We start from the raw sequence: 12,231 nt of genomic DNA on the forward strand, positions 1-12,231 counted from the left end.
CACCTCTAGGCCATCTTCCAGTGGCAGGGCAGGGACATGCTGTGGCTGCACAAGGGAAAAGCAGCAGGATGGTAGCTGTTCCTGTGTCAGGACCTGCCCCCTCCTCCCACCCCACTCACAGAATCTCACGCTTGGGCAGGAGGGGGATGTAGAAATACCCCAGCAGCACAAGACTTGCAGGGCTGGGTGCTATACAACCCACCTGGAAAAGCAGCATCCCAGACCAAAAATCACCCCTGCTCAGCACAGCATTTAAGAGGCAGCATTTAGAAAAGAAGGGAAAAGGAATCCAAAAATATAACAGTAAAATTGCAAATGTGATGAGTCTCTACTGCACCCTGCCTTGCTCTGCACCAGCCTTTCTCCTCGGCCCAGCTCCCTGAATATGCTGCAAGCTGCTTTGGAACCCCGTATTTTTTTGGTCAAAACTACAACCACTATGTATTCGAGGGCTGCAGAATGAGAGGTCTGGAGGTATACTGTAAGCCCAGCAGCTACAGAAATAGACATAGCTGGAGCACTTGTGGGCAGCAAGTGGCGACTGAACACAAACTCCAAGGCAGCCCGAGAAACCCCTACTCCAGAGCGTGGCCATGAGCCGCTAAGCGGTGCCAGCTGGGAAATGCAGTTTGTGCTGGGCACGACTCCAGCCTCCAGGGCTGCCTACAAATCCCAGCACGCCAGGGAAAGGAGCTGCGCCAGCCTGGCTCCTGCCTGCTTCCTGCCAGCGCAGGGGGGGGAAATATAAAAGGCTGCATCGTGGGCAAAGTTTGGATGCTGCTGCTGGACAGGGTGCACCGGGGAGCAGAGGTAGCGCTCGTGGTGAGTTTGGGCTTTTCTCTCTAGTAAAATCCTGGCTGTGTGCAATGGGTGGTGGCTGCTCTGTGCTCCGCAGCTGCAGGGTGAGCTGCAGGAACCAGCGAGCATCCGCCTAAGACGCTTTGCTGCCTGTCGGGCACGGTGTGCGCGGGGCTGCAGCCGCGGAGCTGTGTGCGTGTGCACATACACGTGTCTGTCTGTGAGCGATGCTGCAGTTAGTAAAGGCAGGGAGATAGAAAGGAAGAGTCGGGCTCGGTTAGCAGCGCTTGTAAGCGCGGAGCATAAATTAGAGGTGGTGGCCTCCCTCCAGAAAGGACTGCTCAGCTCCGTTGCCTCCTCTCACTTAGTTTTCACCTTTAGAAAAGTGCTTTGCTGAAATTCAGTCAGAGGAAAGCCTCTCCTTGCTCAGCAGACGAGGGCTAGTGGCTGCCACTCTCTTCCCTGCTCAATGGGAGGGTCAACCCTTCCTAGCGCAGGTTATGGGTGGAAGAAGCAGAGGGATGTGCAGCATCTCCCGGCTTTCCAGGCCTCTCCTGGCTGGGCGAGCAGCCTTGCTAGCCGGGCTTTTCACCCCGGGGGCAGCTGGGCAGTTAGCACATGAACCCACATGGCAATGCTTGTGCTTTTGGAGCTGCCATCAACCAAGTGCATTTCCTACCAGCCTAGGCAACACCTTGCATAGCTGCTGAATAAAAAAATTGAATTAAAAGAAAACTGGGGCAAAAGAAAGGTCTCCCTGGCGATCATGACTTCCCCTTTACACTCTGTGCTGGCTTTGGTCCTTGCTTGCACAGCCCCCCAGCTCAGTAATCAGGTAAGGCATGAACTGGTAAATGAGGCTTTTACCTCCCTGCCATTCCCAGCAGCGAATTCTGTGCATCATTGCTACCTCTGCTGTCCAGAAATCCTTCACCATACTTGTAGGAGCTGCTGGGTGGAAACGACCCCTGTGGGATGCCCCTTGATGGGAATGGGAAAAGTTCCCATCCCACAGGCTGAATCCTAAAGGTCCACTAGCAATGCATGTTGCATAGAAATGAAGCGTACAGCATGGTGGTTACAGAAACCACAGGACCTGGGTGTACAAAAATAAATGTGATTTCTTATTCAGCTGCTAGGAACAGGCAGACCACATAACCCCACATGACCTTCATCTGCCAGACCTGGGTTAGCACAGCCAGTACAGAGACCTTTAGTGTAGGAGCTGGACAGCTCAGATGCTGTGGAGGGGCAGACCAGCCCCATCAATGGGATACCATCCTACACCCAAGCTCTCACCACACATTGCTACTTATTCAGGCCTTTTCCAGCCTCAAATGAGCTGCTCACATAGTTCATTCAAACAAACAAAAAAAAAAAGTAGCAAGAAAGGCAATAAGGATATGAACTAGAAACGTACCCTTAGGGTCTGACCTATTTTGACTTTTTAGCTCCAGTCAATCTCCAAGCCCTTGTTAAGGTGTGTAAAGACAGACTTATTTTGCTGGGAAGAGCTTCACAACCACTTTCAGCGGTGCCCTCTGAAAAAAAATACTCTTGGGAGGTGGTGGAGGCAGTAAGTGGTGATCAGTGGTTGAAAAGCTGCTTCATCATATTTAATTGGTACTATTAGATCAGGCTTTCTCAGCGCAGAGTTGTTAGCAGCAGAAACAGCTTCATCTGTGCTGCTCCACTTGGTAGGTAGGGTGTCCCGTTTCTTTTCCACTTTTATTTCTCTCTAGGTTGGCTGTATTACAATTCTTCAGTTTAATTGTGTTTTTTGTTTTTAAGGCTGAAAATCGAAGATGGCAGAGCCTGAAAGCACAGTCATAAACACTGATGTGAAACAGGTAAAAGGTTGCTCATTACAAAACATGCGTCCTGTATTTCTAAAGCAAGTTTTGAAATGCCACCACAGAAGAGGACACGCCACGACACAGAACTGTGGTGGCCCGAATTGCTTGTGCTTAGGTTTCAGCAGAAGTGGCCTGTCCCAGGACTGCTGGGCATCTGGTCCTAGTGAGGCCTGTGTGATTTCCACATGGGAAAAAGTTGCGGGACTGAACCTCCAGTTGCATGGACAAGACAGGTGCACTTGTTCACACTTAAATTTGGGAGCAGTGGGGGAGAGACCAGTGGCTTCTGAACATATATAGAGAGATATTATTAGACTCTCCAGAACAGACATAAAGGAAGGGTGAAACCACCACCAGTATATGCAGAGAAACCGAATAATGTCCAGCTCAGCACTGTCAGGTGGCCATGGCTGTACTGTGTACACAAACACCAAAATTATGAAGCAATCCTCTTTGGTGTGAGCTATCCTCAAAGCATGAGGGACTCACCAGACAAGTTAGGGTTTCACAACTTCTTACCCCATCCTTGGTCACCTGAAGATGAAGATTGGCTTGGTAGCTTTTCTCCATAGGTCCTCTTGCATCAGGTTTGATGACACATAGGTGATACCTCCAACACCCAACCCCATCACCCTGGTTGGTGGAGCCCCAGTGTCTCCCTGCTCACCCCACCTTCCCAAGCCCCTTCTTTGCTGTCCACTGGCCTCTTTTTCCTCTCTGTCCTGCAGAAAGACCCTAGTGAGGCACTGGTCATTGCAGTAACCACCAGAGCCATCTTCAACCTGGAGGAGGAGCACAAGTTGTATCTGGAGAAGGGCAAGGAGGAGTATGCAAGGCACCAGCAGGCCAACCAGGACAAGCCCCTGCCACCAGGCACGGCCTTCGCCTTCATCCAGGTGAGCCCTACACCTGGCCAGCGGCACATGCAGACACTTGCAGGATGAGGTGAAAGCTTAGTTCTCCCAGCTTTAGGTCTCAGCTCCCATCATGGGTACAGATGTGCCTGTTCTGGCTTCTTGGCCTCATTGCTTCAAGGTCTGTGCTTCTCACCAGTCCACCATGTCCACCTTCCCCCTTGTGGGATACCCTTCTCCCTGCCCTCCTGGCGATGGCTTTTGCAGGATGGTTGCTTTGTCTGGCTCTCCATAACACAGTAGCCTTGCCATATGTGACAGATGCAGCACAAACCACTAACCTTAACTACAAAAAATCCCTGGCAAAGCCATTGCAGCCACACCCCTCCAAAAGAGTCTCATCTTCTCTTTGCAGGCAGCGCAGTATGTGAATGAGAAAATCCTGGAGAGCAATCCATCAGAGAAGGACCTCTTTGACATCTTGGTGCTCTCCAACAACAGCCCAGAGAGTGGGGTGCGCATCATCAACAGTGCCAAGCACTATGGTAAGGAGGAATGGGGCCCCATCCCCACGGGTGTCTGTTTCTCCCAGAAGGCTGTAAAGTGAAGCAGATGAGGCACCACAGTGGAACATCACTGGCAAATAAAGAGCCAGAAGGCACAAGAGGAAGGGGTTATTTTTTGAAGCAAGCCCAATTCCTGCCAGCCCCATGCAGTTTGCTCAGGGTGCCAGAGCACACTCAGGGTACAGGTTCGTTGGCAGAGCCCAGCTCCCTTCAGTTGTATCCTTTGCACCAGGGCATCTGGTAGTCTTTTGCACAGCCTAGGCATCCTCAGGCAGCTACTAAAGAAATAGAGTTCTAAAAAAAAAAAATACAAAAATACAAAAATACAAAAAAAAAACCCAAAAACAGAGTGCTGTTAGGAAGACTCATTTAAGGGAGATAAGAAGGGATTATTTAATTGCACTCTGCAGTTCTGGAGGAGCAAGAGGGCAAGAAGATGCAGTTATAACAGGGGTAGGTTCCCCACTCAGCATGGAGAAATTAATTGCCCTGAGCTCTGCAAGATGGTTAACATACAGACTTTGCTCACTTCCCCTGACCCAAAGGCCTGGAGATCTCCAAGTTCTGCTTCGTCAGCGATGAGGACTCCACACAGTACCTGAAATCCCACAGGGTCAAGCTCTTCCTCTCAGCTGACAGGATCGATGTCTGCAATGCCCTCCGAAGAGGTGCGTTCTCCACTCCATCCCAACATGCTTTTCCCAAGCAGCCTAGTATCAAGAGGCAATGCCAGAGGCTATGCTGTCACAGGGGCAAGGGGGTGAATGACACGTTGATTACCAGGACAGTCCTGAACAGTTCAGTCTCTTCTTCTGTCCCCAGCAGTAGCCAGGAAACACACCAGGGTTTCTCAGATTCCTTCACTAGTCCGCGAGTGCTTTATGCATAATTCTGTCTATAGCTCTGCCATGGGCTGCTCATTCCCTGTCCAACATAAAGACTTTCTAATCAAAGTTGCTGCTCCATGAATCAATGAGAGTGTATCGGCAATTCCCAGGGCCTTGTGAGGATGCTGTAAAAATTTGCTGCCTTGGTACATGCAGAGTTACCATGTGCTCATTGGAAGATGTAAGCACATGCTTGACCTGGATCAGAAGGAATGCAGTATCCAGCAGTTCTAATGGGGTTAATCGCCTCCTTATTAATTTGCACATCAGCTGGCCAAGGTTCTTCAAGGTCAGGAGCAAGCCATCTGCAGCCAGGGCTTTCCTTTGCTACACAGCGCATTCCTGGAGCCTCACTGAATAACGCTATTGCTCTGACAATTGTCTCTCATCTGGGGGCCTCAGTCCATAGATGAGGGTGGCAGGGAGCAGCCTGTAGAAAAAGGCGTGTAATTAAGCCAATTACCCCAATCAAGTTGAGGTGCCAGTCCCTGTTACTCACAGAACAAAGTGCTAAATTTAGGCTTTAAAGCCAGGCTTGGCAAGGTGAGCAAGCGCCAGGAGGATGGCTACTTGTGCCTACACGACCACCCATCATCCATTAGCAGACCAAATATCTCCTCAAACATCAGTCTCTGATTAGGAGCACTTTCTTGTCTGTGCCCATCCCCATTGAGGTGATAACACAGCCCTAGAAAGGCTCGTCTGACTGCCACAGAAAATACCCCTTGCTTGGAGAGCCTGATATTTGTGGTGTGGGACAGGGCCATAGCAGATGTGTGGGATGGAGCTGGCCTTGCACAAGCTACCCCCAGGAGAGAATGTCCCTTCTCAGCCCCACCTCACTCTGTCTTACAGGGATCTCGTCAGCACTCGTCTTCCAGCAGGAGGTGCAGGCTCCCAGTACCCCACTCCGTGTGGTGTTTGACGGAGATGCCGTGCTCTTCTCCAATGAGACAGACCAGGTCTTCCAGGAGCAGGGGCTGGAGGGGGCAGTGCAATATGAGCGGGCAATGGAGGCTGTGCCCATGGGAGAGGTGAGCAAGCCACCCAGCTTTGATTGGCATCCACAGGCTCTGCATCTGTGAGCATCTCTCCTGCTAGGGCTTCGCCATGAATACCCAAATAAGCACAAATCCTCACAGGTTCCATTTGCATCCCCCACTCGGTCTCTAGCGTGGGCCTGATCTGGAGTGCCATTGAAGATTGATCTGGCCCAGTGGCTCCCAAATATCCAGGGTTGTGGTTACCTCCACTTCACCTTTCATACACTGGAACCTCTTGCTATGCAGGTCCCTTCAGGACTCGGACCCAGAGGCGCTGCTTGCTGGGATGTACCCGGTCACTTTGGAATTAGGATGAGTACCACAGAGCACAGCACCAGTCCCACACTGCCCAGTTCTGTACCCCTCTGGCAGCCCTGTGCCCTGCAGAACCCTGAGAGACCCTGAAAGATAAACAAGTGGCTTGTACAGATCAAGGAAATGTTTCCTTATTTCCCACTCACTCTCAAGTATCTTGCTGTGCTTCCAGGGTCCTCTGAAGGCTTTTGCCATGCACCTTGGGAAGATCCGCAAGAGGTTCAGCCAGGAAAATTCCCCCATCCGCACCTACCTGGTGACTGCCCGCAGTGGCCGTGACATGGGCATCCGAGCCATCAAGACACTCCGGGATTGGGGTCTGGCCATCGATGAGGCTTTCTTCATGGACGGGGCTCCCAAGGGCCCCATCCTTGCCCAGATCCAGCCCCACATTTTCTTTGACGATGGCCTTCATAACATCCAGGGGGCTCAAGTTATGGGCGTACCTTCTGCTTGGGTCCCTTCCTGCTGATGATGGGATGCAGGCCAGCAGTGCTCTCTCCCAGCAGCACAGGTGGACAGCGAAGGATTTCCTTATATGCAGCAAGCAAACCTCAGGTAAAGCAGGTGAGAGCATTTCATGAGAGCATGGACTACCAGGCAAGACTCTGCTTATTTCTGCTCCTCATATGAGGTCCTTTAGGTCTTAGGATAAAACCAAAAGATGCAACTGCTCCAGGAAGGAAGGACAACCTTCCTGTGACACTGAAGACTTGCCCTGTAGGAGCTGGAAAATTTTCTCTTCTGCAAAGAAATAAATGAAGCTATGGCCCTACAGGAAAGCTAGAGGAAGTATGAAACCAAGCACTAAATATGCTAACTTTGGCTGTGCTCAGTCACTCTCCAAGATTTACTTCCAGGACCTCTGCCCAAAGGAAGCCCTCAAGACCCTGCCTCACCAGATGCATTCAGCATGGTTTCCGGAGGAGACCGATGTGTTAGCAAATCTTTCAGGCAGCTCCAGACAAATTCAGCAGAGGTAGAAAGACCTTAAAGCTGTACAGGACCTACAAGCTTTTTAGAAATGGGTGAACGTGTTGAAGAAAGGAAGTCCAAGCTGTGCCTCTTTATAGAAGAGTGTATAGCACAAGTCATGTTTCCACCTTTCCTTAGTCACACAGGCTGCTCACAGAGTGTCGTTAGGAGACCTAGACCTGTAGGACACTGAAGCTGCAGTAGATGGGCCAGGTACAATACTGCAACCCAGGTTTGAGGTCTGTCCAGGAAACAGGACTGCCATGTAGCTCTGATGTCCCTCCAGGAGAGGGCACTGGAGATGAGCTCCGTGCAGCACAAGCTGTGCAGGGGCCAGGACTGCAGGAAAACACACCATGGAGCAGGGCCAGGCCTGAACTTAAATGGGTGTCCAGGGCAGCGAGCAGAGGGCATTCATGGGGCGTCCCAGGTGCAGCTGCTCAGTGTAGAGAAGGTTTATGGGACTCTGCGCAGCATCAAGCCTCTGAGAAGCATCAAGTCTGTGAGAACCTCATGAGGTTCCACAAGGCCAAGTGCAAGGTCCTGCCGGGTTGGGGCAATCCCCCATTTCAGTACAGGATGGGGGATGATATGATTGAGAGCAGCCTTGCAGAGAAGGAGTTTGGGGTGCTGATTGATGAGAAGCTTCACATGAGCCGGCAGTGTGCACTCGCAGCCCAGAAGGCCAACCGTATCCTGGGCTATTCAAAAGAAGCGTGACCAGCAGGTTGAATGAGGTGATTCTGCCCCTCTATTCCTCTCATGAGACCTCATCTGGAGTATCATGTCCAGTTCTGGAATTCCCAACATAAGAAGGATATGGAGCTGTTGGAACGGGTCCAGAGGAGGGCTACAAAGATGACCAGAGGGCTGGAGCACCTCCCGTATGAGGAAGGCTGCGAGAGTTGGGCTTGTTCAGCTTGGAGAAGAAAAGGCTCTGAGGAGACCTTATAGCAACCTTCCAGTACCTGAACGGGGCTACAAGAAAGCTGGGGAGGGATTTTTACAAAGGCTTGTAGTGATAGGACATGGAGCAATGGGTATTAACTGGAGAGGGGCAGATTTAGACTAGTCTAGGAGGAATTTCTTCACCATGAGGGTGGTGAGGCACTGGCACAGGTTGCCCAGGGAAGCTGTGGATGCCCCATCCCTGGAAGTGTTCAAGGCCAGGCTGAATGGGGCCTTGGGCAGCCTGTGGGATGTGTCATTGCCCGTGGCAGGGGGGTTGGAACTAAATGATCCTTAAGGTCCCTTCCAACCCAAACTACTCTATGATTCTAAGCCATCCTCAATGCAGGGATGTCTCTTCCCCAGCAATTAGGACTCTGCTCCTGATTTTCCTGGAGAGCAAGCAGCCCCTCCAAGATTCATCTGCAGGTTTCTTTCCCTAGAGCAGAATGTGTGTGGTTGCCGCTAGAGGCTACTGTGCTGCCTGGGGAGATGGCACCCCGAACGCCTGTGAGCTCTACAGAACTACCTTGTAAGAAAATACAAGCTGGCTGCTGAGGACAGTGCCTACTGCATGGCAGCAGGATTATGGACACAGGAGATAAAGATGACTGGGGCTTAGTTTTCTTAATCTCAGTGTAATCAGGAAGTCGTTTTTTAAGACTTCACAAGCATCGTTCTCACCAATGCTTTTTTCCCCCCAATAAATAAATGAACAAGTATACCCATGTGAATGTTTGTCCCTCACTCCCATACTGAGCAGTGTGGGAGGAGGGCTGGAGGTGCTTCTTTATGGACATCAGTTCTTTTATCTGGTCTTACATGTGTACATCAAGATAGGTTAAATACACAAGAAACCTTAGATGGGCTTTGGATTGGGCCCTTCGACATCTTTTTGCATCTGTGTCCTCAGCCCCACTCTCCCCTGCTGCTGCCCTGGGCTTGGGGGCTCTGCACAACTCACCCTAGCAAGGGGAGCTGCAGGCCCCACTGTGCCACTGGCACAGGTCTGGTGTGTGTCACTGTGGCCACCATGTGGGTCCAACTTCAGCTATGCCAGGGTAAGGCAGGCATGCACATGTGCAGTGTCTTGGTAGGAAGCCAATTCCAAAGACGCAAAGTCCAACAGGGTTTTGACACTGGCAGTCTGGCATCTGGCCCTTTTGCTCATTCCAGATGCTGAAATTAGATGTCTCAAGGTAACAACATCAACAACAGCTACTCATCATTCACTAATAATCCTAAGTACCCGTCAGCCTCAATCGCTGAGCAAATGTTAATTATGGGATACTCAAAATGTGCCCGGTGAGCATATACAAGATGTTCATCCCACTTTTATGCAGGTCAGATACCACTGGGCTGGGTGTGGGGATCCAAGCACCCATCTGTAGCCCTGTTCATGATGCACAGCTAGCTGCTTTTGTGGCAGCTGGCAGCAAGAACATGGACCTGGTAGTGGTGGTGATCCCAGACATCCTCTGCTCCTTCAAGCCATTGCCTTTGCCAGCAGGAACTCGGTCAATGCCTTTGCTTAGGGGGAATCAGCTGAGTCAAGGGTGGTGGGGACAGGCCCACGTGAGCCTTCACAGGGCACGAGCTGCTGAGGCAGGGGAAGGTGCTGCATGCCTTCCTCCACTACTGTCAGCATTGTGGGGGATGACAGGGTGAAATTTGTGCAAAATGGGAAAAAAAGAAGGAAGTTCAGGGGTTGCAAGTTTGCACCATATGGGGCTACACGCAGCTGCTTTGGGCCATAGTTCAAAGATAACAGCATAAAAACTGCCCTTTATTGTCCTGCTCCAAAGATGAAGCATCAAAAACATCCTCCAGCAAGAACTGCTGCAGCTTCGCTTCCTGCTGCAAGGGCAAACTTGTTGTTTCTGACTTAGAGGCATCTGTAGTAGGTTCATTAATGCTTGGGATGTTCCTCAGGTCTTGGCTTTCTGAGGCATTTTCATTTACCCCTTTCAAGGGGTTGCTGGCACCCAAAGGTCCTCTGCTGCTGCTACAGCCCAAAGCAGTTTTAGCTGCTGGGATTGTTTGCAGGATGCTTTCCCGATATCTCAGGTTTTGGAGGCCAAGGCAAGAGAGGAGCAAGTCATGCCACCGTGCCACCCACAGGGACAGGCTTCCTTTGAGCCCCCCAGGAAAAGAAATGAAGGAGTGCAAAGAGGTCCAAAGGGGGGTCCAAAGAGTTGCAAAGGGAGCTCTGAACACCTGCATTTGATTCTGGCCATCGCTTTTCAGCAACACCATGCTGTCCCAGCTGAAGCTGCCCAGTGTTAGGGCCCCTCCTGGCACTGTCCTGAAACTGCTTGGGACACCTCCATGATACCATCCTGGTGTAGGGAGAAAAGCAAGTGAGGACTCACTCCACTTAGCCTGTACTCCACTCACCCGCAGGCTGAGCCCACCCTTGCCAGCAGTGCCAAACAAGCAGCCCTTGTGTCGGAGGCAGGGAGGGAAGGGGGGGGGGTGTGCACATGACCACTGGGATCAAGAGGCTGGCTGGCCCCATCCAGTCTGCAGGAGACCTTTGCACCGGAGCCTGCTCTTAATCCCCGACTCGCTGCACCAGTCAATTTAGGGTTGCAATGCTAATAAAAAACAACTTAGCCCTATGAGAGAGAAGGGATTTTTTAATGAAAAGGTGGTGCTGCAGGGAGGAAAGATTGGCAGATGTCTAGCTGCTAACAAACAACTGCATTGGCAATGTCCAAGTAGTTTGGCTTTATTGTCTCCTGGTTGCAGTAGCACAGGATGCTGGAGGCTGCAAGACCTGGGCACAGCTGCAGGGTCTAACAGGGATGCTCCTGTACCTCCCTCCAATCATAGCCTACAAGCACCTTCAGCAAGCACAGGGCAAGCATCTTCAAATTTTTTACCTAGCCCCAAACCATTCCAGAAGCAGAGCTTCTTGGGCAACACTCAGGAGGTTGGAGCCAGAGAGGCTAAGATGCCAAGTCCCCGGCTGCAAATAATTATTAACGGGGCGTTTTGTGTGCAGAAGCTCAGAGAGAGGGTATGAAAAGCCACAGACTGTGTTTGCCAAGGTGCTTAAACATGAGTTCAAGATCTTAAACGCAGGCAGGCACATTGGAAAATGTGGGCACATTAGAAAATGCTGGTGGCGGTAGCAAGTGAAGCTGGTGCTTAGGAGAAAGGTGACAGTAAATGAGTGGGAATTAAGAGATTTTATGGGCATATTTACACAGGAGACGCCCTTTGGATTCACCAAAGAGAATCTGGGTGGCTGCTCCCACTTCAAGGAAACACATTGTAATTTTAAACTGATCCTTGGGTCACCATGCAGTGTTGACCCTCATCTTTCCAAGCCCATTCTCCTTCCAGGACCAGAAAGTGCTTTGTCACATGGAGGAGATGTAATTGGAAAAAAATTATGGTCTTCTCAAAGCAACTTCAGCTGGAAATTAAAGGAAATAATTAAATGGTGTCTAGTGCCAACAAAGCAAATGATATGGATGGTATGCTTGGATAAGGCTGGAGGCACATCTCTGCATCATGCATGATATCCCACCTGTGAGCCGATATCCCACCCCAAGCCAGGCTCACGTGGTCCTGGGGACTGCGAAAGGGATTGCCCAAGGTGGGCAACAAGGTGAGCTGGGTCCTGGTGCTCTCCATCACATCCTGGCGTAGGTGTCAATGAATCAATGCCATCACCACCCCATCCTGTCAGCTACCAGTCATGCTGCCTGCTGCTATTGCCTGCCTGGGTTGTTGTTGCCCATCCCTGGCAATTTAAGCCTGCTGCAAAATAACTCAGGTGAGGCAAACACCATGAGATCCCTGCCCCAAGGAACAGATGAGGCTGGTAGCCAAGGTGGGGCAGGTCCCCTCCTCGCCAACACGGGTGACAGGCATGTCCCTGGCTGTGGGGGAGGACAGGCCTCGGGATGCGGAAGGACGTCCTACACAGAGTGGGGTCAGGCGCGGGCAGGCGGTACAGGTGTAGCAGTGATTTGGGC

The 12,231-nt window shown here is 51.1% G+C and overlaps 1 protein-coding gene across 2 annotated transcripts; it reads left to right on the plus strand.

Moving 5' to 3' along the window:
- Positions 1–678: 678 nt before the first annotated feature.
- Positions 679–8,961, plus strand: LOC104068908 (cytosolic 5'-nucleotidase 1A). Of its 2 annotated transcripts, XM_009571851.2 has the most exons (7): positions 679–822; positions 2,590–2,648; positions 3,383–3,550; positions 3,924–4,053; positions 4,620–4,742; positions 5,817–5,995; positions 6,492–8,961. In XM_009571851.2, the coding sequence occupies exons 2-7, from the start codon at positions 2,604–2,606 to the stop codon at positions 6,789–6,791; spliced, it is 945 nt and encodes a 314-aa protein (XP_009570146.2). In that variant the 5' UTR covers positions 679–822; positions 2,590–2,603; the 3' UTR covers positions 6,792–8,961. The 2 variants fall into 2 exon arrangements, with proteins under 2 accessions (XP_009570146.2, XP_053924991.1); XM_054069016.1 differs by lacking the exon at positions 4,620–4,742.
- Positions 8,962–12,231: the final 3,270 nt, after the last annotated feature.

This window comes from Cuculus canorus, chromosome 5, assembly GCF_017976375.1.
Source record: "Cuculus canorus isolate bCucCan1 chromosome 5, bCucCan1.pri, whole genome shotgun sequence".
In the NCBI taxonomy this organism is placed as follows: Eukaryota; Metazoa; Chordata; class Aves; order Cuculiformes; family Cuculidae; genus Cuculus; species Cuculus canorus.

Bases quoted from the DNA above. Each gene is read 5' to 3' on its own strand.
- LOC104068908 (XM_009571851.2), top strand. From the start codon at position 2,604: ATGGCAGAGCCTGAAAGCACAGTCATAAACACTGATGTGAAACAG. The intron at 3,551-3,923 runs GTGAGCCCTACA...TTCTCTTTGCAG, and splicing joins CGGCCTTCGCCTTCATCCAG to GCAGCGCAGTATGTGAATGA. The intron at 4,743-5,816 runs GTGCGTTCTCCA...TCTGTCTTACAG, and splicing joins CTGCAATGCCCTCCGAAGAG to GGATCTCGTCAGCACTCGTC.